This window comes from Brienomyrus brachyistius, chromosome 24 (genome assembly GCF_023856365.1).
Source record: "Brienomyrus brachyistius isolate T26 chromosome 24, BBRACH_0.4, whole genome shotgun sequence".
NCBI classification, from domain to species: Eukaryota; Metazoa; Chordata; class Actinopteri; order Osteoglossiformes; family Mormyridae; genus Brienomyrus; species Brienomyrus brachyistius.
In genome coordinates, this window is record NC_064556.1 from 6,077,596 (window position 1) to 6,105,028 (window position 27,433).

General features: G+C 45.5%; 2 protein-coding genes across 3 annotated transcripts in view; both read right to left on the reverse strand.

The window, feature by feature from the left end:
- The window catches only part of LOC125720201 (transcription factor COE1-A-like), a 92,103-nt gene extending 89,554 nt beyond the window's left edge, over positions 1-2,549 (reverse strand). The window contains 2 exon segments of the mRNA XM_048995385.1: positions 678-834; positions 1,705-2,549. Of these exon segments, the coding sequence (XP_048851342.1) occupies positions 678-834; positions 1,705-1,838 (291 nt within the window). The 5' untranslated portion in view covers positions 1,839-2,549.
- A 4,713-nt stretch (positions 2,550-7,262) lies between these two features.
- Positions 7,263-27,023, reverse strand: LOC125720200 (RING finger protein 145-like). 2 transcript variants are annotated; one of them, XM_048995384.1, is made up of 11 exons: positions 26,852-27,023; positions 22,521-22,728; positions 16,585-16,693; positions 15,760-15,854; positions 13,872-14,107; positions 12,823-12,998; positions 12,536-12,676; positions 11,159-11,341; positions 10,459-10,606; positions 9,375-9,731; positions 7,263-8,987 (listed from the first exon to the last, which is right to left on the reverse strand). In XM_048995384.1, the coding sequence occupies exons 2-11, from the start codon at positions 22,702-22,704 to the stop codon at positions 8,610-8,612; spliced, it is 2,007 nt and encodes a 668-aa protein (XP_048851341.1). In that variant the 5' UTR covers positions 22,705-22,728; positions 26,852-27,023; the 3' UTR covers positions 7,263-8,609. The 2 variants fall into 2 exon arrangements, with proteins under 2 accessions (XP_048851341.1, XP_048851340.1); XM_048995383.1 differs by having other exon boundaries at positions 22,521-22,732.
- Positions 27,024-27,433: the final 410 nt, after the last annotated feature.

The following is a 27,433-nucleotide window of genomic DNA, read 5'->3' on the forward strand; positions in this document are numbered from 1 at the left end:
GAGTATAATAGGCATTTTCAGCTCGCGTTTTACACAAACCAAGTCAAGAATTCGAAATAAAACTTAAACTAAAATGTAAAACGACCAACTTCGGTCATTTAAACATCACTGACTATAGTCATTGTCATATTTAAATTATAAGGGAGGAAAAAATATTTAAGATTCCAGTGCGCCATATGTTCAGCCGTGCTTAAAATGGTATTTAACTATATTGGTCCTACAAAATATTATTTAAACATTGCGAAATAGTTACATGCAAATCAGAAACACGAGGAATTTTTACGCACACAAGATGCGTTAGAAACTGATTAGGCTCATGCTACTGTTACATGTGTTTATATTCTGGGGTGTATTAAGTAAAACATTGGTTGTAATAATAAAAGATGATTTAATTGTTTAAAACACAGCAATCTTACACAAACGAAGGGAATCCTATTAACCCTATACGTATGTTCAAATGTACTAATAATAAAATGTTCGAACGCAAAAACAGGTGGTTTAATACAGGCGGTCTTTAAATCGAAAATTTACTGATATCATATATTACCAGATGTTTGATAATATCTCATGCAAACTCAGAAGGTCTTATTTAAGGTAAAGACAGTGGCGTATCTTGAAAGACTGTTCGAAATACCTCACCAAATAAACATTTAAACGTTTTGGATGATCCAGCTCACCTTTTCCTTCTCGACGAATCCGACAAAAGATGTCCGTTCAATTTCCACCGGCTGCCCTTGTCTGTCGTATAGAGCCAAGACGAAGTGAAAAAAGTTTGATTTCCGAAGGTTGGACGGCGGCTGCTTCTCAAAGTGAGCGCGGGCGAGTCCCACTCCGCTGCAGAGAGACGGGGCAAAGGCTGGGCATTGAAAATAATCATGCTATTTAATTAAAACAATATTTATTTACTGCGCCAACAAATAACGAATCTTTATTAAGAGGGACAAAAAGGTCGTTTAATTTGTAGTTAAATTGTGATACCCTGTACAAATTATTATTATTTTTTTAATTATATAAACAAATTTAGCCGGTTTTGTTCTTTTCTTTAGTCGTTATAAAGTAGCTTTGTAAAGAAAGAAAGGGATAAGTAAGCAAAACTATTCCAAATACAACGTGCTTATAACTATACAACAAGTAAGTTTTACCCGGCGGGTAAAGTCTAGATACTTTCCTACATTTTACTAATATTTAACATTTTTCTGTTGATAACTAACATTAAATATGTATTACTTAGAATTAGTTTTCTTATTATAATAATTCATAATATTATTATATTATTAATATAATAATTGTGCTACAATGATATCACTAATAACATATGCCGGTATTAGTAGTTAATAATAACACCATTATTATTATTATTATAGTTGTTGTTCCTAAGAATAGTCTGTGAGCTCTTATGTTTTAGCCATTATTTGGTCCTGGTCGCTGCTTTAACCAGTCCGGACCACGCAGATGTACAAGCAGCCGTCAGCCCGTGCGCTCTGCCGAAGACAGGACGCGCATCGTTAAGCATCGAAACGCCGCTTTGACTGAATACTTATGAGAATTATGAGAGCACATGGTCTCTGAAGTACTCTCTGGATAATCACCGTGTCATCTGGGGGGGAAATATCACCTCGATAAAAAGGAATTAAACTTGAACAGATTGAATGTTGCGCGGGAGTCACCGGTGCGCACTTACGGATGCTGCCCGTCGGAACTTACCTCTGAGCGGCCGTGTTAGCATCCAGGACCCCGGCCCCCTGCATCCATGTCCGAACCGCGTTCATCCCGGACACGACGGGCTCCTCTTTCATGCTACTTCCACTCCTCTGAATGCTCTCCTGAAGCCCAAACATGAACACGGACTCTTCCAGATCCCCTCTATACCTTTAATTTTACCAGCCCCGTTTCTCTCGGTCACAAGCAAAGTGGGTTATCGCGCGGGGCTGAGCTCGCGAATGTGCGAAAATGCGCGTGTTCGACCTTGCTTTAATTAAAAAAAGCATACATATGCATGCAAGAAAAACGGACTAGAGGAGAAACATGCAGAAAGAATCCAGGTTTCGCAAAAGCACTTTGGAGCAGAAGAAAAAAAAAATCAAAATATATTGCGGACAAACGAAAATGAGCAACGTGTCACTTCAGTTTGCGGATTTCCCTTCTGTATTACAAGCGGTGAAGAATAAAACCTTTCATATCGATGTAAGAAATAACAAAAATCAAGTCGATCATTCGGACTGGGCGGTATCAAGTGTCATCATCTTCAGACAAGTTATTTTCTTTATTTCTTCCGCTTTTTTCCGCCTCGACTTCCTTCGTTCAAAGCAAATTGATTGAGAAATTTGAAAATGAAGACGAGAAGGACCCTTGTGAACGCGTATCCCGTCTCGATCCCCTTGTTAAAACTGGAGTGATTTGTGCCCCCTTCCCTAAGGAATCCGATTTGACTGTTCTGAGAGCTAAACACAAGCACAGCAGCCCCAAAGGCGAGGGGAGTAACCACGCAAGACAGGCCAACCCTGAACAGTGGCCGGCCTTGAATACTGCTCTCTGTACGCCAACCGCGGCTTCAGTCGGCTCATTACATATTTCTGTCCGCCCTCTTTCATTAAACATGCAGCGTCATTGCAAAAAAAAAAAAGTCAGACAGCAGCCGAAACATATTTCCTTACGCCAGATGTCAGAAATAGCCGCACAGCTGGCGTACAGCACTCTTACAGCATGGGTAGCGCTATACTACAATTCATTAGACCCATTACCGATGCATTACCTCAACTTAGACGTGATGCTGTAGTCTGCACTCCTGTCGGATAGGCAATCTGCGGTAACACCTTTTGCATCAAGAGGGAGACGCTCGTCGTGGAAATCATTTGCAGATCTATTATAGCGCAATTTTTAATTCTGACTTCCTGTAACACATACGCAACTGCATATTTGAAATGCACGGGAAAAATACAATGCGTAATTGATTTAATTGCATGTTTTTTTTTTGCCGAGTTCATACATAAGAAAATTATAAGTTGAGCAGTGTTCGCTACACAAATATGTATGTAAATAGCGATTAGATTTTACAGTGCATGTACTACGGCGAAGTTTATGGATTTTTGCGGGTTGCAAACTAAAAAAATTATTATTTTATATACATACAAAATCAAGTTAAATGTGGAGCCGAAACCACCTATCAATTTCGATGCTGTTTTAGGTCACATAACTTGCATTTTAAGGTAAAAATACATAACAAACAGAAGATAAATCGTTCTATTTTTTCATACTTTTGTATTTGTATAGAAAAATGAGGCAACAATCATATACAACCATTCCCTGTATGAAGATAAATATGTATATATTACTGGGGTATTTCAGCTTTACATTTCAATAGAATACCACAAAACTCCTGCGTAGGTAAAAAAAAAATCGGACGGTGTTATCGACAGATGTGTGTAGAGAAGTGTGTCTGATTCAGTTATATACGGTATAGTTCACTAATTTGTAACCGTGGTTATGCAGTTTGTTTTTCAAGAGAGAGCATTTCGGGTTTCCTTACGCTTTAGACTTTAGTTTACGCAATGTTCGCGGGCTCTTTCTACACAAAACACACAAATAAGTACAAATACCTCCCCTGGGCGTAGTGGTTAAGGAACTAGAATCTGGCCAAAGTTTTGCATTTAGTGAAACATCAAGCTGTAGAAAATGGGTCAACTGCAAAACTGCAAGTTACGTAATTCGTTCGAATAAAACAAACTGGCAGCTGTATAATAAATAATCGGCAAGTTTTACACGCGGGACATATCGGCCCCCTAGACAAGAAAAACTATATAATAAAGGCGTAGCTTTTAAATCCTTTAAAAGGGTATTTTGGTACCCAGTTCGTTCTCCAACACAATGGTTACCAATCTTTTCTTGAATAACAATCAATAATAAGCAGATTTCCTAAAAAGTACGTCAGCACGTCATATCCTATAAGGTAGCGGTACTGACTGGCGCGCGATCATAGAGTCTAGCTCCTCGCGCGCATTAAAGCTGGTATATAATTTAGAGAACTTAGATTATGTAGGAAGAACTCAGCATATTCCATTTTGATCATTGACATCGACCCAAAAATAATTTGGGAGGCACATAGAATCAAGAGCTTCAGTTAAGAAAAAAAAACAGGTCTCAATGTTCATTTCACAAACTTCCTTATACTCATATGGGTCCTATTCGGTTTTAGGGAGTTTCCCGGTAATTGGTAATAAATATTCTGAATATTACCTGTTTATTTTGCAGTAACCAACAACAAAATAAAGTGATGCATAAATAATTTAATAAGAATAACGCAGTGCAAAACTAAACTTGAACGAACCATATGCGTTTATATATTTTAGACCGCATTTAAAGCTTAAGAATTCATTTTAGAAATATTCCGATGTTTTTCCTGTAATCCTTGCCAGTGGACGCGGACGTTTACGCTCAGTACGGAAAAAAAAGAAACGAAAATGATGCGCTTACAAATCTTGCTGAGTTGCTGATGATGAATGTGGAGCCTGACACTCCCCAGTGATGAATGTTGAGCCTCCCCAGCGGTTTTTAGGGGGCCGTTTTACCTGCAGTGCCACAAATAATACGTAAGTTACAGTAGCATGTGTCGTTTGAACTGAAAACCAATTTAACCTATTTAAACCATTGGATGCCACGCCAGCTACTGTCATCATCTAGGGTATGTTTATGTGTAAATAACTGCGTGCTGTTCACAGTTCAATCCCATTCCATTCTTACCCTTTTCTTGTATTATTATTATTATTGTTATTTATTATTATTATTATTATTATTATTATTATTATTATTAATAATAATAATAATAATAACTTGTCACGCGGTCTATAAATTCTACATTAAGAATATCTCCACATTCTCGTTACCAACTTACAAACATACTTCAAAGCATACTGCATACACACAGCATGTGTATAGACTATGTATATATGTGTGTGTGTGTGTGTGTAAACATACACACAAGTGTATTTAAGCAAGCAGCAAACAAGTCATAAGTGCACCAATAATGACCTTGCGCTTATTCAGAAGCATAACATTATATATGTAAACAGTTCATACGTTCGAGAACGTTTCGACGCTGCTTGTCCACGCAGTCACTGCATGGTAACAAGACTGTTATTTTACAGTTGACAGATTTTTTTAGTACTTCTCAGGTCGACTTACTTTTAGAATCAGTGGCTGGATGTTTTGATTACTTGATGACATGAGATTTTAAAAAATATTTAAAAGCCATCCCAGATTACAGTATGCAGAGGTATGTAATACGCAATTATTTGCAGAGACTGGAATTGTATTGTTTCAATCCAAATAAACTATAAGGAGGCCATTTTCGTGGTCATTTTATTGAAGCCACAGCCACAAAACTGGCCTAAATAATTGATAGCTACATACAAGCAAATTATCGTTCATATATACTAGCAGATAACGAGGATGGTTTATTTGTACACATAAAACTGGTCAAACGGCACATTCAACGACTTGCACGGCTTTACCGAAAAAGACAGTAAAATGTGAGGCAATAGCGCCATCTTGCGGTCAATTGAAAAACCATCCGTAGCCTGCTTTTTTTTTAACATCAGAGAACGTGGAGCCAATTTGACTGGCGTACGGCTGAGTTCAGTATTGGTTCACGCTCCATTCATAACCTAGTAACATCAAACGTGGGTATATTTAACAACTATTTCCCCGCTACTTCATGATTTCTTTGCAGGTATTGTTCTTACATGTCTACTCAGCAAGAAATCAAACATATTTCTTCTTTTATGATTATGGCACAATAATAACAACAGTAATGGAATTTAAAGGAATTTAAATACGTTTCTCCCTCTAAACAATATGAAAGTGCAGCGGACAAGCACAGAAACACCGAGAGCACATTTCCAGCCTAGTGTAAACCAAATTAACTAGACCAAATAAAATTCAGTCATTGGTCCTGGAATGAAAACACTTTTCAGTAAAGCAAACAAATAAAACATCGTCATTAATAATTTAATAATAAACAGAAAGACACTATGATTATTGGCCGAAATAACAGTGTTCTTTAAATCATGACTTACTGCCAACTACGCTCCTGCACCCCGACAGCTAAAACTTTAACGCAATTAAACGAATATATAAATAACAGATGTCCTAGTTTCGAAATATGATCTTGATTCTAACCGTGTTAGTACGACACGAAATGGAAATTAAAGACAAAAATCTTATTTTGGGCTTTTCCCACCAAACTCTATAACATTCCATTGGAAGTACGGATGACTAGTCTACACCAGGCAGTATACTGGAAAGGTCAGGCTTTTATTTTGAAAGTGGGAAAAAGATTCATTTGCAGAAAAGAGTGCAATTACTCCAGTTGAATAATAGTCCAAAAAGAACGCCAGTAGTGTCCACAAAACAAGAAACAAGAAAAAATAACCGTGAAAATAGGCTTCGTGACCCAGAAGTTGGGGATCGGGCGCGATATGGCTGTTTGGATAAATCTCACATACATGCACGGAGGCTAAATATGCTGCTATTCAGAATAAAATACTAAGCCGTGTCGTGTAAACAAGAATGAGAAACAGGCTTCCCCGTGGAGAAATTTATCGGTCAAGTTTTATGGAATTACACAGCTCAGCCGCATTAAACTAATCACCTCGCAGCACGGAATATATTATCTGCTACCGTCGTGTAAATAACTCACAGCAGTGTGGTTTTTACCTTGCGATCACTGTAAAAGCGGTCCAGGAAAAGGGCTTAAGAAAAAAAGAGCTTAAAACGCATTACGGTACCTGTCGGTATCGCGTGACATCAGGGACAGGAGCACGCGCATGAACTCCGGACAAAATCCGGTCGCGTTTAAAGTGGTGTCGCCCAAATGCATGGTGTTTTCAGCTTCTCCTGGCTATGTGGCTATATGATAGTATTAATTACCCCTTACAACGAAATAATACGTTACATACTGAGACATATTTACCAGCATGTCATTAGTAACAGGGCTTGATACTACATTATGAATTGCGCCGGGCAAATACCGCAAGAAAGCTGCGGTGTTTAGGTTGTAAAGGGAAATGTTAATTGCATAACATTACAGTCGACTACCTACGCAAATTTACCAAGATGCCCGTCCAAATTGCGCAAAGGTGTCCCAGCTGACGACAGCAATACCATCAGCATTAATTAGCAGGTTGATTAACACAGAAACGTGGTCCATGTGTTAAAGTTACATGAACGGCTGACAAGCACAAGGCATTCAAATAACGAGTAAAATACAAGGTTTCAATGTTTATTTTGTTTTAATACATTCAGTCATAAAAATGAGACATCACTATCATTTCATTGACCACAACTGAAAAACTCCAGCATTCACAGAGCACGTTTCATCTTCATTTGTATCCAAAAAACGTGGATTAGTCTCTTAAAAGAAAAAAAAAAGTCAACGCCACATTACAAATGCTAAAGATAAAAAAAATGTAAAATTTATACACATAGCTATTTTATGTTTCCTTTAAGAAAGTGTGCAAAAGCTATCAAGTTGCTACAAAATAACGAAAGTGGCAACTGCACGGTGCGTTCATACGATTCGTGTATTCATTGTCACGGGTGCAAAAAGCCAAATAATACTGTAAATCCGCTTGCCGTGTACTCCGCGTGCACCAGCTCCGAATCCATGGGAGTGAGCTCTTCACACTAATTCGGATTAAAGTGCTCATTCGAGCTTCACCCCACTTCACATCGCCCGATGCCGCATGTAGGTACCGGATATCAAAACCCCTTTTCAGGATATATGCGTGTATATACATGTGTATGGGCGTATATACGCACGCGCACACATTTGTAGTTTTATTTTCCTCATACAAACCAAAAAAATATTTGGTATGTGACAAAGACAGACTTTGGAGCATTGCTATAACCAACATTAGTGCATACGCATTTGCTTAATACTAGAGCAGGGGCTATATTGTCAAAAAAAGGAAAACAGAAAATAAAATCCTACGACTACCGCAACAGACAGCGTGCTAGTTTGAGCGTGCTTAAAGCTTGTACATCAACTGCGGTCACCTTTCCAGGTTAACTGAAGTTTACTCCCGTCCTACAAGCTGTTCTAAAGTGGCCCTTCAAGCGACACCTTCCGTTCAACAGCCATAACTTTGACCATCCAGATATCCGCGAGGGAACCTGTGGCGGTGGGCGTGGCGTAACTTGAGTGGGCGTGGTTTTCAGCACAACACAGAGAAGAGCCTGAAAACGCATGGATGGCTCTGGGTGAAAATGTCTAAAGCCTAGATGACAGTGGCAATGGACAGAGAGGAAAAAAAAAAAAAAAAAGATTAGCCCAGTTTTGTTCAAATAAATATTGAAATCGATGGGGGCTGCTTCACATTGAAACGAAGGGATTTGGAACCTGGGGAGCTCTCAAATCCACACCTTAGCATGAAGGAACCGCAACCCGACATGTAAATATGGCCCAGATGTTAGGGGTGAGGCTGATGAGCACAGAGCCCAGAGAGGCTCAACAGGCATGGCGAGAGGGGTTAGCATCTACCAGGAAGCCGTACAGCAGAGATCTTAATCCTTGGCCCGTGCTAACAGTGCTGGCGGCCATCTTGCATTCCTGACTACTGTCCAACCTGCACGACGCGGGGCGAAGGCTCTAGATCTACACTCCCTTGAGGCCCGTTCCGTGGCACATCCTGCTCAGGCTCTGCGGACACTGGCAAACTCCCATCTGATTCCAGATCAGCGTCCACCTCGTCTAAAGTCTCTCCCCGCCTTTCGGCGATGTCGGCAGGCGAGCCTGCCTGCCCCGCCTCCGGCTGATTCTGATTGGCTGGCTCCAGCGCGTCCTGCGCAGCCGGGCTTGCAGCGGCAGGCTGCGATTGGCTCTTCAGCGGGCTGTGGCAGAGTGGGCAGGTCTCCTGCACATACAGCCACTTCTTCAGGCATCCGGCGTGGAAGATGTGGCTGCAGGGTGTGATGACTGCCGATCTCATGTCCTACGGCGCAGAGACAGACGTACGTCAACACATTCATATTACTATGATGAATTTTTACAGAAAGTTTAGAGAATTAATCCCTGGACCAAGTTGGGTCTTACAGTCCTGCTCAAAGGCACGACAAAGTGAAATCATTCCAACGGGATTTGAACCAATAACCTTCCGATCAATGACGTCCTAACCCTAGTCTCACCCCACCTCCTTTATTGGCTTATACTTCTTAAGACACGAAAAATTGCCTAATTTGATATTGTACATTATTGTTAAAAAGTAATCGCAATAATAGGTTGTTATACACATTACTTATGTTCTTAAGCTTACTGGGAGCTACATGGAACTACAGAACATGTTGATGGAGGGCGTGAGTGTGTCGTAGGGCGCCCTCACCTGGTAGCAGATGGCACAGATGTCGTTGTGCTGCTCCAGCTGTTGGCTGGTGGCGATGGGCATGCTCTTGATCTTGTTGACGGCGTCCCTGCGCAGCAGGAAGCTCTGCCAGCCCAGCTGCGCGCGCAGCCACACGTTGTAGTAGGAGTGGACGAAGATGATGGTGGAGCCCATGACGGTCCACTCGCCAAAGACCGTCTCGGACACGCCGTACGCCACCACGCACAGGGCCACCAGGAACTCCAGCAGCCGGTAGGTGCCGTTCACGTAGTAGATGACGTCGTCCATGTTCTCCACCGGCTCCTTGCGGAACTCCTCCACCATAAACAGCACGTAGATCAACAGCGTACCCAGAACCTATAGGCGACACACTCCTGTCAAGGCCTGTCTTGCTAGTTGGCACAGTGGTGAAAAGAACAGGCTCATAACTCAGACAAGAGGTCGTCGGTCAAACTGCCAAAGGCATCAGACCAAAAAAACAAATACATACAAATAACTGGGTGCTTCTCAATACTAAGAGCGCAAAAAGATCATATCTGTGGCCTTGGCAAAAGTGGTCTTGCTAACTTGCCTCCCAAGAACAAACTTTTGGGCACAATGCATCATGGGATTGGTCTTGTTTGACAAGCATGCATCCGATGTATCCTTGATATTTGGGGCACGGAGAGAACAACATTTGGGGATTTTTTACCATTTTTTACCGTGCTCTGTACTTCTGTTCCTAATACTGGAAGTAGGCTTCGGGTTCGTGAAAGCACAGGTAGGCATATTGAGAAACACCCACTGTCACTCATTTAACTGGCGATAGCTGTATTGAATGACCTGTCCCTGGGTGACTGTAGCAGTATTTAGCAATGACAGAATAACCACGTTTTTGAAATGGAGACGGGGTAGAATTATCCTCGCTATCTGTGCAAAAACAAAGACGACGGATTTCAAACATCTAATCGCTCCCACTACTAGCACATATTTATTACACGACCACAACACCCTTGTGACCCCTGTAGATTCCTGAAGGGGCTATAATGCGTACACACGTACGTGCGTGCGACCTCCCCCCCCCCCCCCTGAATGTGACGCAGACCTGCAGGGAGGTGAGGATGCTAGACGAGATGATGATCAGGAGCCAGAAGTCCATGTGGAAGAACTGGCAGATCATGTAGGACATGTAGGCTGGGAAGACCAGCAGGAAGAGACACAGGCTCACCGCCCGGAAGTGCTTCCAGAGACTCCTGGAACAGGAAGAGGAAATGATGAGAGGAGGAAGTGCCTAGCACAAATGGTCGTTTTACAGGGTGGTTCGGGGAAACCTCATTTATGTTCATGAGAAGCACTATCTGATTGGTCAGTGAATGCCCTAGAGCTCAAGGGCCAATCAGATAGCTCCTCTCACAAATGAGGTTCCCCGAACCACCCTGACAAAAACAGGCAGCGCATGTCGATGGGAGCACATTCCGTGGCCAAGCAGGTAGTTCTCTCATGAATATAAATGAGCTTTCCCAAAGCACCCTGGGAAACAGAAACTCGAGGGTGACGCCCCATGCAGGGTAGACCTCAGCTGGAGGGACAGCTTAAACAAATTAATCACCCTGTTAACGCATCATCCCATTTCCAAAAGGGCACAGTGTCAGGAAACGAACATTAATTTGTACGCATTACACTGCATACATTAGCTCTGTACTACTCAGAACCGTAATTATCTCATCTTCACGGAACTACAAAAGACACACATTTCACGGGTTAAAAACCTCAGGTATGGCAGAAGGTGTCAGGGTCTGGCTTACTTGTCCCTGGAAGCCCCCAGTGCCAGCACGATGGGGTCAGCGATATCCAGCATGGACTGTAAAATCGAGGCCACCACGATGAAGAGGATGATGCTGAGGAGGAAGGCCCGGTGGATGACCTGCAGCTCGATCAGACCCGTCTGAACGGCCAGGATTAGCAGCGTGATGCCTTCTGTCATCCCCCTGGGGCAGCAGGGAAGTTCCGGGAGACATAAACCATCACATGCTACTAACCAGCTACTAACGTGCTGGTAAGAACGAGACCGCAGGAGGGCGGCCAGACTGAGGGGGACAGAGACCGCAGGAGGGCGGCCAGACTGAGGGGGACAGAGACCGCAGGAGGGCGGCCAGACAGAGGGGGACAGAGACCGCAGGAGGGCGGCCAGACAGAGGGGGACAGAGACCGCAGGAGGGCGGCCAGACTGAGGGGGACAGAGACCGCAGGAGGGCGGCCAGACAGAGGGGGACAGAGACCGCAGGAGGGCGGCCAGACTGAGGGGGACAGAGACCGCAGGAGGGCGGCCAGACTGAGGGGGACAGAGACCACAGGAGGGCGGCCAGACTGAGGGGGACAGAGACCACAGGAGGGCGGCCAGACAGAGGGACAGAGACCACAGGAGGGCGGCCAGACAGAGGGACAGAGACCACAGGAGGGCGGCCAGACAGAGGGACAGAGACCACAGGAGGGCGGCCAGACTGAGGGGGACAGAGACCACAGGAGGACTGCCAGACAGAGGGACAGAGACCACAGGGGGGCGGCCAGACAGAGGGACAGAGACCACAGGAGGGCGGCCAGACAGAGGGACAGAGACCACAGGAGGGCGGCCAGACAGAGGGGGACAGAGACTACCCACCCCCAAATATCACAACACATGTCCTATCTAAATCCTACAACAAAACCTCACACCCACAAAACACCACAATAAACAGAGACGAGAGCTTAAGATACTACAAAATATTATGAACTGAGCACATATCTAAAAAAGACGTTTTAACAAACGACACACAAAATCCATTTCAGATCAAAAACACAAGCAAAATCGAGGCATTAGGCAGAGAGAGTTCTAGTGGTCTGCCGATGACAGTTCCCCAAAACACAAAGAAACCAAAACAAAAATGTCACAACTGTGGCATTCTACCGAAACAAGAGGGACAGGTCACCAAACTACCATAAAACCAAGCAGGCCAAGCATGGTTTGCGGTTTACAATTACTTTATTCTCATCTTAAGCCCCCTCCCCCCTAACAGTACCGTTTACCCTTCTTCCCACTATAGGGAGAACATTAATCAGACGGAGATGAAAACAGGCAAACCCCAGTCGCGTGACGGGTGGGAGGGATGGATGGATGGATGGATGGACTGCCCTCCCCCGCTCACCGGTGCATGGTGTTGTCATTCATGAATGCGCGGTAACCCTGCAGGTAGAACTTGCACAGCGTGAGGACTCCCAGTGCAACAAACGACACGGTGAAGACCAGGCCGAGCAGAGAATAGGGGGTGCTGCAGCACTCTGCGATGCTGGGGGGCGGGGGAGGGAACAGGAGGACAGGATTAGCAATAGCTCCGTCACAGCAAGCGACCAGGCAAATCCTGCATATTTACATGCTGTTAACATAATGTTCCAGAAAATTAAGGAGTAGACGTCGGTGACTCGGCAGCCCCACCTGGTGAGGAAGAGGAATAGCAGCCTCTCGCGTGAGGTGGGCTGGTCGCGGGTGCTGAAGTAGGTATATATCTGCAGGGCGAACAGCACCAACCAGAAGCACATAAAGAGGACTGGCAGAACCAGCTGATTCCACAGGGACATCCCAAGCGCTAGTAACCCATAGACTTCCACCACCTGCAGGGGGCGATAAGAGCCAACGGTAACAGGCAAACCCGGCGACGGCTTACCGGTAAATCACCGAGGAAGGAACTAAAAATTACAGCACAGATGGGAGTGAGTCTTTGGCAAGCGGAGCAGAAACCACGGGTGGAGAACATCGGCCTGATTCCGGTATGTGTGAGGGTCAAACGCAGAATTTTTTCCAAGCCTGATCAAAGCTGGGACACATTCTAATAGAGGGTTTTCAGGAACTCCACACTTACACTGTTTTCTGACATGGTAACCACAGCATCACAATCTAAGAATATTTATACCTGGCAATTATCGTTTCCATTAATTTTTTCGGTGCATATCCTGGGCAGTAACTCGGATTTTAAGACGTCTGGGGCCTGAAGACCTAATTTGTGTGAGAATCCTCCCTCTGTTAAAATTGCTACCTCATTTAAAATAGGGCTTAAAACATTACAGTTTGCAGCAGCTTTTCAGTAAATTAAATCAGTTTAGTCGTATACAGTCACTACAATATAACATGTTTTAGGTTTCCGCTTTTTTTTTTTTATTTTGTCTTTCAAATGGGATTTTAAAGGAAAAAAAATGGATTTTAACGTCTTACTTAGATGCGCATTTCTGCCTTTGTAAAGCACTTTGAATTGCCTTGTGTCTGAATCGTACTATATAAACTTGCCTTGCTTTGCTTCCCAAGTTAGGACAACGGCAGTGCTACAGGAGTTTCGGGAAACGCAGCACTGGACCAGTGCTGTTCCTATAGAATTCTGACTGACAGTATTGTCATTAAAACACCCGAGTTAACGAATCATTCGGGGCTATTGCACCTCGCAACTTTCTAGGTCAAAACAAAAGAATCGCACGGCGTGAAAACGCTCTCACCTGCACCAGCTCGCGGTATGCCGTCTTGGCCAGATTGTACGGCACCAGCAGATTGGAGGCCAAGAAGTACAGCACCTCCAGGCCCGTGAAGATCATGGCGAAGCGATTGATGAAGACGATGGTCTCCAGGGGGACCAGGCACAGCCGAGCCACCAGGGGGAGCAGGTGGGCCGAGAAGAGCCAGATCTGCTTGGTCTGCATGACGCAGGAGCAGAGTGTGCAGACCACAAGCTGACCTGCAGAGTCAGGCAAGAGGTCAAGACCGCGCGACCTGACAGGAAACGCCAGCCCTCCCGACGAGCCCCACGGCACAAGCGCAGACCGTCCGCGCACAGCGAGCTGGGACAAGCCCAGCAGAGAGATGGAGACCGGACCTAAGAAATACTTGCACTAAAGCGTTCTAGTAGCACCCTGGGCACAGGGTGGGGATTTGGTGGTGACACCCTGCTTTAAATCTTGTCGTTTATGATTAGGGCCCCAGGTCCCTGTCGCTGCTGCCCCTGATCACCAGTAACAACATATACAACAAATACATGAAGTTCTGTCGCTAACTAATTATCGGTAAACCAATACAAGGGAAGACTATTTATCATGAAGCGGATCAGTCTGTACGTAACGCAAAAAATAAAGATAATATATCTCTAGTGGAAACTCCATAAAACTGCGCAAAGAGGGATAGTGTTATGAAAATCAAATCGGTATTAACTGACAAAACAATAAAGTAGCAATAACGTTACACTGATATAGCATCTTTCACAAAGCCAAGGTCACTTTAAAAGGAGAAGGGGGAAAAAAAAGATGTCCATTAAACAGGAAAGTGTTTATGTCAGATTTAAAAAGTGCAAAGTAAAGATCAGCCAATTGGAGGAAGACAATTCCGAAGTTTGGGGGCTGTGGTAGTGAATGACCCGCCACCCACAGAGAGAAGCCTGGTGCGATGGACACCGAGCAGATTACAAGTCAGCGGCCGGTAAGATGACTGACTTTCAGTGTGAATGTTGCGTCTCTACACACATCAAATACGCTTCAGAATGAAAACGTGCTCTACGGAACATCTACGGCCTCGTCCATGCTTCGTTTTAAAACGATCAGATCACAAGTGATCTGCCGAGACACGTGGCCGTCTACGCCTGCCGAGCGCCTCCGAGGTCTCCAGCTGAGTGCTTGTGTTCAGATTTCGTTGCTGCTCCACACACAGTTATTGTGAAATGCTTGTCGGGGATTCATCAGACCACAATGGCGATCACGCGACAAAAGATACGTGGTGGAGTCAGTCCCAGACCCATCACCCAGAATGCATTGCAAAACCAAGTACGAACAGGGCCGAACTGTGACTGTTCTACTGAACATCGAAAGCCAGGCTCTCTCAGCTGGACACGACCCGTTGTTGAAATAACCTCAGAAACCTGTGACACGAAAACAGGCAACATACTTTGCATGCCATCAAAGCGAACTGAGACGTGTTCTTTCTGCATCATGCAAACGCGGGTCGGAGGTCGCGGCGCAGCAAAGCGCATCACACCCCGTCACCTCGCCCCAGAACCGAAGTGGCCGTCGGGGTATGAATGAGACCGGAGGCAGCGGGGGGGAGGCGAGGGTCTGTCATTTTGACTCAGGAGCAGCGAGTTTTATCCAAACAGCCTCATGTCAGGAGAATGATCCGCACCGCGTTATAAATAGGAACCGGACCTACATTTTGACAATATACCATCCTCGTTTATATTAAACTTTTGGCACCTGAACCTTGTTTCTCCGGTATTATTCAAAACATTCCTTTAAACTTTTTATACAAGCTGAACTTAGCATCCTGGAACCAAACTACAAAACAAAGATAGCCGGGGGGGGGGGGGGGCTCCTTGGAGGACACATTTAAAAGGTGTGAGCTCACCGATCAGAGCCGTGATGAACCTGTTCATGGACAGCGGCTCCAGGTACAGCGGTCCCTCGTACCCAGAATCCAGTTCGCTGCTGCGAACATAGTCCCTGAAACAGACGTCGCCATGGTAAGATCTCTATGGCAACACCAACGGTTGCCGTGTAACATGCCCTGTCACAAGAAATCACACGACTTTAAGGTTCCACCGAGTTTAAGACTCAAGACACTTCAGATCTTCTCCTAGCTGAACATTCGTTCTGAACGACCGACTAAAATCGTTGAACCCACAGATGACCACAGAGGACAAAGTAGGTATCCGTCATTAGTGATGTGAAATATTGCAGAATGCGAGGGGGGTGGGAGAGCAGGTGCGGGGCGCACTGCGCATCACAGGGTGCTGCACGCGCTCTGCCGAATATCAGCGACTGTCACCTTGCATCATCATGAAATGTGACCTTCCGGAGGTATTCAGCTTTGCAGGAGAGACTCACACGCCCATTAAGAGGTTATTTTATGCCCAAATTAAAGGACGAAACCAAAGTCACACCCATCCATCCATCCATCCATCCGTCCGTCCGTCCATCCATCCATCCATCCATCCATCCGTGACATATCGCAGCAGTAGATTCCTTTGTACCTGCCCCGAAGATTCAAAAAAGCTCCAGCACACCACCACAGGCCATCTCATTAGGTACAGCGTTGAATGGCCTTTTGGTGAGGTGGGGAGGGTAAACTCATCCGGGTCATTTTACAAGCCGAACTTCTGAGGACAGATGGAACTAGCCCCCCCCCCCCCCCTCCCCCCGAGGACATCTGAAGGTCAAGAATTTCCATTACCTGGAGACCTGGTGTCCAGCAAAGAGGAGCAGGGCTGTGAGGACGTACAGGTAGAGCCGGACCAGGTGCTGTCGAGGGAGCGTCAGAAGAACTAGACTTAGGATGTAGCCTGCAAAACAAGTTCATATGCCCCACTGTGAGGTCATAAACACACCGTCGCTAGCGGCAACCTAATGCTCGGGATTAAATCAGGAACGAATGCAAGTAAGCACACAGTCACAGCACATTACAGGGAAGGAAATGAGCCTCGTGGAGCAACAAACTCGCAAGAACATACCTCAGGCTCACAAACAAACGAAAGAGAGGAGCGATATATTGAAATAAATTTAAGCGACGTTATGACATTCAAACCCCTGCTGCAAGCAAGCTCACTAGTCGAGCAGAGAGTTGACAAGGCTTAACAAGGGTGTTAAAATGGTCTATCGGCAGAGGTGCCCCGCTTTGCAGTTTCGCTGGACACGATCGGCTTTTGGGTGCCACCAAGTGTCAGGTTAATAAGGTAATGGAAACAGGTGAGCAAAACCAGGCAGGAAACCAAGCGCGACTGCACCGTCCAATCTGGGCGCGGCCAAATCATCAAGCTTCAGTGCGCAAGATATGCGATGAGTCAGCGCTTCTCTGCGAGCAGCTGTAGTACGAACAGCTTCAGATTTCTATATATAGATGACTGCTCCATTGACTTCATATGACACCCCAATTAAAGCACCTCACACATACAGCTTTGGATAATAGCGCCGGAACTGCAACAGCTAACCCGAATGCGCGACGAGAAAACCATTTGAACTGGAGGCATTCTGTCTTCTCGTTTGTATTAATTTGAACATCAAGCTCTGTTCTGAAACTGACATTTACAGATGTGGCCTTTTCTTTTTTCATCTCAAGTCGACGGCCAGGTCAAGTCTAATTGGGGAAGTGCCATTGAACAGTAAGGTCCTCAGGCGATGAGGTCGCTCCAGGACCGGAACGAGCTTCCTCTTTCACGCGAGGACATCAATGCGCAATGAAGACTCGCAACGCTGCTCGGTGACCTCGGCGATCTTAGGAATGCGAGGCTAATCATCACCGAGACGCACGAGGTTGTGAAATGCGCGCTCTCCTTTACGCCACGTCTAATCAGTAATTCAGCTGCCTGCGTTTCACGTTGACCCGGTCTAATACATCAGAGTGATAATGACTTGGCTTTCAAAGTCGGGGAATTCCTTGCGGAGGTACACTTGATGTCACTCCCATGACGCCGATAAAACGTTAAGCATTTCTAGCATGTAATTTACCATATGAAGCAGACAGTCCCCAAGATAAGGACACCCTACTTACAGACAACTTGTACTTACAGACTGCCATAAAGCCTGTCATATTAATAATTCAGGTCATGTACGATAATTCTTAATAACGAACGTGCACATTACTTTGGCCTGTGCAAACATTGCCTGGTTTCAGCAGCCTTCTGGCTCAGGGTACAGTACAGTACTGCATTTACTTTTATTTTTACTATATAACAAAATTATTATCAGAGCTGGGTAACTCAGGTCCAGAGAGTAAAAGTCCAGACCAGGATTTTGTTTCAACCAACCAACTGAGCATAGAGAGTCACAGAGTACACACAGCGATTATCATGTGTTGCTTGTATTTTTCCAGCTTATCTACAAATTCAACTTAAAGACACTTCAGGAACAAATCTCGTTCGTAACCTGGGAACCGCACAACGACACACGCGAAATGGCTCCTGGACACCAGGCTCGCCCACACTCCGAGGCATTTTGTTGGGCAATACGAGTCTAAACAACACATTCATAATGCTGGATTTGTCCAGTTATGGGAAAAAAAACTCCATTTATGATGAGCACGCCCTACATTCAGGTATGGAAAAAGTCACAATGAGAATGCCTGTAGCAGCCCTCAGCGGGACAGGGAGTGTAATCCGCCAGGAGAATCTTCTGGAGTGACGTGTCCTGGGGAGAAACTGGAGCCTGTTGACAATTTCCAACACGGCTCTCCCAGAATGTCACACTGTCCCTTATGCCAGCGTGTGCACGTAGGCCACCCCCAGGTCACCGGGCAGCTCGCACGAGACACCCGGCACGCGTGGCAGCTCAATCTCACGCTGCGTACACCTCCCTCCGTGTTCAGCCGCCTCCTTGCTTTACGGAAACTGACACGTCGACACATGGGTGACCTGGGCCACACTCCACAACAAATGAAGAGCATGTTCTTTACACAGGGGCTGCGTAAGAGAAACCGAAATAATTTCAGTTTTCTGGCAACCCACGCCTCCGAAATCCCCCCCCCCCGCAACGTTACCTGTAAATTTGCCTGTAGGTCTGACACTGACATTAAGGGCACTCTTCCAGCGCACAAAGGACGGTACTTTCGCTTTTCCATTACTTCCGGTCAAGGACCAGTACCGAAAGTTCCAGTACTGAAACTGCCAAACTAGCTGGGGTACTTTTCTGGTACTTCAGTACTTTGGGGTGGCACTAGCAGACGTATTTGCTGTCGGCTGGTTATGCAAATAGCCCGGCACTGAAAGGCCAGATACAACCGGCATCGTTTGAAACACACAGCGAACAGCGAGAAACTAAATAAAAGGCGGCAGAAACAAAAGCATAAACAAAGTAAAATGGAAGGATGGACAAACACAGGGTTTAATCGGCATATGGTCAGATGAACATGGATTTGGGCGGCACGTCTGGAAATAAAGAAGTATTTGGCGTAATAGCAAGCCGCTTGGAAGAAATGGGGCACACGCGAAACACCGAACAACTCAGCGAAAGAAATACCGCACCGCGCTTTGTGATGATGTCAGTCAGGGGCGGTACCGGTTTTTATGCCAGTGGAAAACTGACACAAAAGAAGTACCATACTTTTGGCAATTTATGGAAGTACCAAAAGTACGGTACCTGGTGCAGTGGAAAAGCACCCAAAAAGGTCCCAAGAACCACCACAAAAAGAAAATGGCAAAGATATTAGTACAGTCATAGAACTACAAGCGTAGGTGTTTATAGGAAACACCTGCCAGTCAGTTTCGTAGTGGAAGTCGGTAGTTGACAACTACGAACAGTGACGTGATGCAGACCAAAGCAAAAGTAAACTCTTCTAACCGCACTGCTGAGAAACTGGCAACCGGCCTCAACAGCACTACATCACAGAACTGAACGTCCGATTGGTTCAGCGGCAAGATTCAAGCCCTGGTTCAGGCCGGACTGGCACCCAGACCCAGACACACCTGCCGGACGCTGAACACAGGGGAAACGCAGCTTTCCGCAGCACACCCCACAACCCCACAGTGTTTCCCAATTCGGTTCTTGGGGACACATTTTTTTTTTCTAGGTAGGAAGCAAAAATGTGGACTGTCCGGCAGACAGCTGGGAGGGAGCAAAAATGTGTGCCGGGTTGGGAAACACTGCTCTAGAAGTTTTATGTTTCAGAAAAATTACACCATGTACCTACTCAACCAATAAAGGAAAACTGACCAATAACGGGCAATAAAATTGTTCGTGCCTCAGTCTGATCACATCTAGCAACACCAGGTAGTTCTATCTGTCTCACCAGGTAGTGTGTAGCTCAGAGGGTTGCAGGGTCAAATCCCCTGGCCCCGAACAAGGCACATAACCAACTATCCTAGGAAGCATGCTAAAACAAAGGTAAACGAGACCCATGAGACAACCATGCAGCGACTACGCAGTCCCTCCAATCCAATACCCCTCACGGCCATAATGAACGCCATGCCCTCCAGAGCACGGATGCTAAGGGTTCCGTCGCAGATCTGGGGCTGTTCCAGGGTACCCAATTACCAAGTCTTAATTAGCGATACCTAAATTCCCCATCGATATAATTAAAAACGGCAAACTTCAGTGCAGAGAGATTACAAGGGAAAAAAAATATATGCAGGACAGCATGCGCTCGTGGGTGTTTTACTTACACAAAAATGTTCAGAGGACAGAAGGAAAAATGACTGGTTCAGAGACAACCAATCAGACTGTAGAGGAGGTGGATCCAAGATAAAGATGCCTTTGTCACTGTACGCATAATATAATGAAATTTCAAATGCCTGTCGCAGTGGTACTAAAACATACTACTACACACACCACAACATAAAAAAAAGCAACCAGAGGTGGGACCAAGTCATCTGATTGGTCAGTCCCACCTCCTCTAGTCGCTTGGGTACACCGCCTCTACAATCTGATTGGTTCAGAGAGATAACCACTCATTTTTCCTTCTGCCCTCAGGACATTTTTGTGTGAGAAAGACTCCCATGAGTGCAGCATGCAAGACTAAAGCCCTTATGCAGTGTTATAAAAACGGCACTGTGACAAGCAGGTAAACACTGATGTCAGCAGCTCAAAATTCACTGCTGCCCTTTAAGAGAAGGCCAGAGATTATCCCAGCCTCCAGGATGGAGAGGGGGGGGGTGTTGGATTATCTCTGACTGATATAGTCGGTGGAATCCGACCCTGGGCATTCTGCCTGCCTCCCCTCGCCTTTTATCTCATAGACTCCCCTGCCCCCGCAGGCAGCCGGGGGGGGGAGGCTGAATGAGGTGGGCACGTCCGCACGTGCCCTTTGTAAATAAGCCATGAGGTCAGAGTACGGCATAGGATGCATTACTGGAGATCGCACGGATCAGTCTCCCCATTCAGAATGCGACTCTAGATATTACAGTGTGGAGAACCGCCGCAGTAAGCATGGCTGGGGGAGGGAACACACACACACACACACACACACACACACACACACACACACACACACACACACACACACAAGGTGAAGCACCAAACACAATCACACCATTTATAGCCAAATTAAGAGGCAGATGATTTTGAAAAACAAGAACAGAAAGCACGGTAACCGTTTGTCACTTCCTCTGAAAACAAAAAAAAGCGCAAGATAATGACCCTGGTGAATAAACTTGGGAGGGGGCATTCAACAGATAAGTCTCACTGTGCCTCCCCCACCCCCAACAGTGTCACGTGATCAAAGGGGGCGGGTCTAAATGCAGGCAGCTCCGTGACTGCACTCTCAGATGGGGAAGCCGCTACAGAGCTGAAGAAGGGAGGGCCTGACACCGGTCTATGCATCAAGTCTCAAAACCTGCCACCATAACCACACAGAAGTCCCCTCCCAAGGTAAACCAGCTATATTTTACAGAAAATACTTTTCAAGTTTTATATTAACTTGAAATTATGGAAGGTGATGTGCAGGTGTGGGTCCTTGAAGCCAAATACTGCAGGAGGTCCAACCTCGACATTTCATTTTAAGCAACACAGTTCCACAGGTTCAAAAACCCATAGTCTCATTACTCCTGTACTACAACAGAGTTACTCGGCACAACTCAGCGTGATGAGACTGGATGTCAGACTGAGTTCCCTCCAAAAGTCAAACCCATCAGCTCGCACTAATGAGCAAAACCTCTCATGACGACTCCTGCCGCAGAACAACATTTTGCTCACAGACCTTGCACCTTCAAGGCAGATTTGGGCGGCACAGAACAGGCCATATCCGGAACATCAAACACCACCCGCTCGCAGCCCATGCTCTACATCTCCTTTAAGGCGAAGTTCATGAACGCAAACACATTTAACGTCAGACCTGTGTGACATCCCAACGAGCTGAATCCAAAGTCGAGCTACAGACTACGAATGAATAAATGAACGCGTTTACTGGAAAGTACAACAAAATTGAAACTCCTTGTTTGTGAAGGGGAAAAAAAAAGTCAAAATATAAATACAGAGAGAGGAATAGAATGTAAACAGAAAACAATATAAGTAGAATATTAAATCGAACATAAAAGCAAAGAAAAATGTAACGAATGAACAAATAGAGGAAAATGAAACACCTCCTTGTGATTCTGCAGCGTAATTAAGAATCATTCTACATGCTAATCGATCAACAGTTAAGTGACCGGTTGAAATGGGGGGGGTGGGGGGAATGATACTGACCTACATAGTGCAGGTAGAGTGCCAGGTACTTGTACTGGAAGAGGGGGTTGTTGCTGAGACTGCTCCGCTGGATCTTCTGGAAGAAAGAGCTGACGTCCCACCGGTACAGCACCTCCAGCAACATGATGCTGGGCACCCGGAGGCCTACGTTCAGCACCGCCTCCAGCTTCTCTTTCAGCACCATGGCTCAGGTTCACGGCGCTAAACACTAACTGGGGAGGAGCGAGGAGAGGGGGGGGGGGGAGAGAGAGAGAGAGAGAGAGAGAGAGGGAGAGGGAGAGGGAGAGGGAGAGGGAGAGGGAGAGAGGCAGCAAGTCGTGAGGATCTATCCTGGAACACGCAGTTTAAAAGTCTGTCTGGGGTGAGACTGTGAAGGGGGGGGGGGGGGGGGGGGTTTGCAGAGAGTGAAACAAAAACAGCTGCTTTACGGGAAAGATTTTTCTATTGGGGGGGGGGGGGGGGGGGGGGCGCTGGTCAGTCAGGCTTCAAGGATAGATTAAGTACAAGACAAAAAAATTATGCAACTGCTTCTAAGGGAACCAGGGACAACAAGCAGGCAGCAGGTTTAGTGCAGTTATCCACCCAACCGGCGTCCTATGGCGTGCCGTCCCACCCAACCGGCGTCCTATGGCGTGCCGTCCCACCCAACCGGCGTCCTATGGCGTGCCGTCCCACCCAACCGGCGTCCTATGGCGTGCCGTCCCACCCAACCGGCGTCCTATGGCGTGCCGTCCCACCCAACCGGCGTCCTATGGCGTGCCGTCCCACCCAACCGGCGTCCTATGGCGTGCCGTCCCACCCAACCGGCGTCCTATGGCGTGCCGTCCCACCCAACCGGCGTCCTATGGCGTGCCGTCCCACCCAACCGGCGTCCTATGGCGTGCCGTCCCACCCAACCGGCGTCCTATCACGTAATGTCCCATCCGAGCCTTAATATTTATAGACATCTGGAGACATATTGGACATTAGATGTATTTTAGCACATGCGGCACGAACCAAAATAACCTGACTGCACTGCCAGCCCTGTAATGGTATATTTCTAACTAATAATGCTGCACATACACACAGTGTGCACTGTATTATATGGCATCTTGTATTATGCAGTATACGCATCTTCTTCCTACTACGATGATTGAGGTACGTCCAGATGAACCTCCGTCCTCACACCGGATACACGTGTTCTTGTACTAAAGCTGGGCGATATGCCCTCATAATATCGCGATATTTTCAGAGATTGTCACAATATCGATATCTCTTCTAAAATTCTTGCACAGAAAATGGCAAAATATGACAGGCGGTTTTGAGCGTTTCTCATTACGATTACCAAATTATTTTACTGATAGTTACAGAACGTGTGACATGCATAATGATCGATTACACAAACAGACTCATGCCTTGATGTAATGTGTATAAAAATATGCAAGAAAACAAGTGCTTGAGCTATATCATGATACATTTAACTTGATGGTGATATGAATGTTCATAATCACAATTAGTGTTGCAAAATTCTGTAAATCTTCCTGTTAGTTCCAACTTTTTCCCGTCAATTCGCATGGAGAGTTTTCAACTTGGAATATTCCCCAACTTAACATCCCATGTAATGAAAAGGCCTACTAAGTTTCCAGAAATTTTCCACTCCTTTGCAACCCTAATCACGATATGATATTTTATCGATATATTGCCTGGCCCTTTTTGGGTACTACCGTGACACAGACAGGAGCACAAAATCATCGCTAGTGGTTGTGTGTGTGTGTGTGTTTGGAACATCTAAGACGAAAACATATGTCCATATGAATCAGGAACTGAAGGCGGGACTTCCTTTGATTACCACACAGCTTAGAGCAGTGGTTCTCAAACTCGGTCCTCGGGCCCCACTGCCTTGCTTGTTTTCCAGCTATCCCTGCCCCACACACAAGTCCCAGCTGTCTTTCAGCTTCTGAATACCTGGATCAGGTGTGTTCAGTCAATCAGCAGTGTGTAGGGCAGGGATGGCTGGAAAACAAGCAGGGCAGTGGGACCCGAGGACCGAGCTTGAGAACCACTGACTTAGAGGGACACCTGTGCTCAGATCAGTTCCTCTGTGTCTCAAAGTTATCACCATTACTGCTTTGTGTTGACACTCCTGCATTCAATTCATTACATTCCACTCAGTCAGGCAAACACGACCCAGACCAAAGCCACGGTAGAAGAATCTGCTGATGACCCATCCACTCTTATTCTCCAAACAAGGACACAATAAGGATTCAAGCATTTCAACTCTTCCCAGGGTTCGGAATTTGTCCCCATTTCATTATAGAAAAATGGCCTTCAGTGACTACATTTCTGTTTCCAAGGGAAACGCTATGCAAATGAGCATTGCCCCAATTTAAGAGGCCATTTCCACATTTACCTGAATTCTGAAAATCAAAGTTCTTTTTACGTGACAGGCTTGTAATCTGTGAGCAAGTTTTAAATATCATTCAGGTGGACCAACAGTAAAACAATGTATAAGCTACCAATCTTGTTTGCTAAAAATATGGTGTAACAGGCTGTAGGTCATCTGTAATCTATATGGATCCAACCCCATGGTTTGTGAACAGACGATTAATTACAAAGTTTATCATAACAGTGAAATATCCAGTTTCATTGCCCATTACTTTTTTAAAGTAATTATTCCGTAAAACCCCAATGCTATGGAACTCCACAGAGGACATGAACTGGGCGGTTTAAAATGCATTTCTCACAATGGGGGGAAATTCCCACATGGGAGGGGGGTAGATTTTCAGTGGTAATGCAATAAGAAAAACTGCCCAAATTCAATAGCATTAGCCATGGCATTTTCAGAGGAATCCACTTCCCCATTCTTTGGACAAATGCTATTCGCAGGTCGAGTTACAAATTCCATTTTGCGATCCAGAAAACAATTAGCGATCTCGAGAAAACATCTCTGTCCATGTTGAGATCACGGTACGGTAACCATAGACGTCCTCCACAGACTTCCTTGCGACGCAGAGTTGCGGTGAAAAGATGCAGACAAAGCGATGGCGTGTTCACATGAATGGGGCATGTTAAAAGTTCACTGCTTTAAGTGTTCTTTAAGTGACACACGGAAAGCAAAACTGTAGGAGTTTCTTTTTAGCTGATCCGAAAAACTATTTGATCCGTGACTCAAAACTGTTGTACGTTTTGTGATCTGTTGCACCCTTCCTGAAAACCGTAATGTTAGAGAAAAAAACTAGCGATAGATAATTTATAGAATGAAGATTTTACATAAATTAATCTTTCAGAACTAGCAGTTGTAATCTATCAGTTATGCGCTGTTACATCAGTTTCATCTCTCAGTCCCCAAAGAGATGCAGTAAAGCAACAACCCTATAAATATGCACTACAAATAACCTTCGCGATCAAATTAGGGATGCTAAAATTATACAGATTTCTGGCACATTACTGAGCCCCGCTGCCCGCAAGCATGCAACCCTTCACACACAACTTTACAGCATACCCCTGTTCGTGGTACGATCGTTAGTGACATTCATGATTTTTGAGAAGCGCGTGCACCGCATGTCCATAACACGCACCGTAAGCTTGGGGTTTATTTAAAGTGTTTTAAAAATACAGGATTATATGAAAGTAACGCCAACGACGCAGCACTAATTAGCAGTTAAATGGAAAAGGGAGAAATCAACGGCTCTGCTTGTGTTTTTTTTAAACACTGACATTATGTAACTACAAGGAAGGATACGGATGGCGACCGCGGAGGTGTCACGGCGACGCAGAGTGCGGCGCGCGGCAGGACGGACTGGCGAGCACGAGCACGAATGCGCGGCCCCGCCGTGAACTGCAGTAACCCCGCGCCTGTAGGAGCCCTATTAACACGCGCGCTACCGCTCCACTCCCACGCTAGCCGCTGTGCGGGGACTGGGGGGGGGGCAGCTAGTCCGCTTTTAATATTACCATTAACAAAATGCATCAACGCAGCGAAAGCCCGTTTGCACACGCAAACAGGAGGAAATTAGTCACAAGAGCGACGGAAACTTCACGCGCAGCCAAATGTTTCGGATCATCTTCGTAAACCTGAGATTAACTCCACAGAAGCAGCGAACGCGTAGCCCATAATTTATGAACCAGAAATCCCACGAAACGTGTATGCACGACCACAACATCTATTTCAGAAGATGCCGCTACACTACCTAAAAAAGTAAAGTGTATCTAGCGTCGTCTATTTTACCTACGTGCTTCCCGAGACAGCCGTGTAAAAACCAAACAATGCTATACGATACATCTAGCTACTCCCTCCTAACCGTAATCTAAAACTGTCAGAAATAAAGTCGATTACCGTGAATAGCACTTACTTTACTCCGTTTACTTCAGACACACGTTGCATCTCCAGTCGGAAATCAACCATTTTAAGTCAACTGTTTTCGGTCCTGGCGGTATTTTGGCTGCCCACGGAGACGCAGAACAACGGGCTACCTCCCCTTGTCATCCAGCAGCCATTAGCAGCGCTAACGTGCCTACTGAGCATGCGCGACCTCCGGCTATTAAAGGGATGTATATCTACGTCCTCGTTGAATTGTCGCAGACAAATATGCTCTCTTCAGGCGTGGGTTATTCGCCTAGTATAGTATAAAAGCAAACACGAAATTGACAGCTGGTTACGTTGTCCCCCCAAAAAATACATACACAGACACATGGTTTTTATTTTACTGGAAATCATAAAGTTTTTTTATACCTGTAATGATGACAACATTGCATAGAGCACTGCTACAAATGTTATAATGTACAGTGCGAAGGACTGCTTTAAAAACAGCAATAGCTGTGTGACAAACGGTATTAACGTGACGTATCCGATGATACATGCATGCACGTTGATAATCCAATGTCATTTACTTGACCGAGAGGATCAAAGGATACGAAGCATTTCATTAATAATT

What these genes read in the sequence shown, in the direction of transcription:
- LOC125720200 (XM_048995384.1), bottom strand. Translation starts at nt 22,704, where the DNA reads ATGGTGCTGAAAGAGAAGCTGGAGGCGGTGCTGAACGTAGGCCTCCGG. An exon ending in GCTGGACACCAGGTCTCCAG is followed by an intron (nt 15,855 to 16,584) that starts GTAATGGAAATT and finishes CGTCTGTTTCAG; the next exon opens with GGACTATGTTCGCAGCAGCG. An exon ending in TCTGTGCCATCTGCTACCAG is followed by an intron (nt 8,988 to 9,374) that starts GTGAGGGCGCCC and finishes TCTGCGCCGTAG; the next exon opens with GACATGAGATCGGCAGTCAT.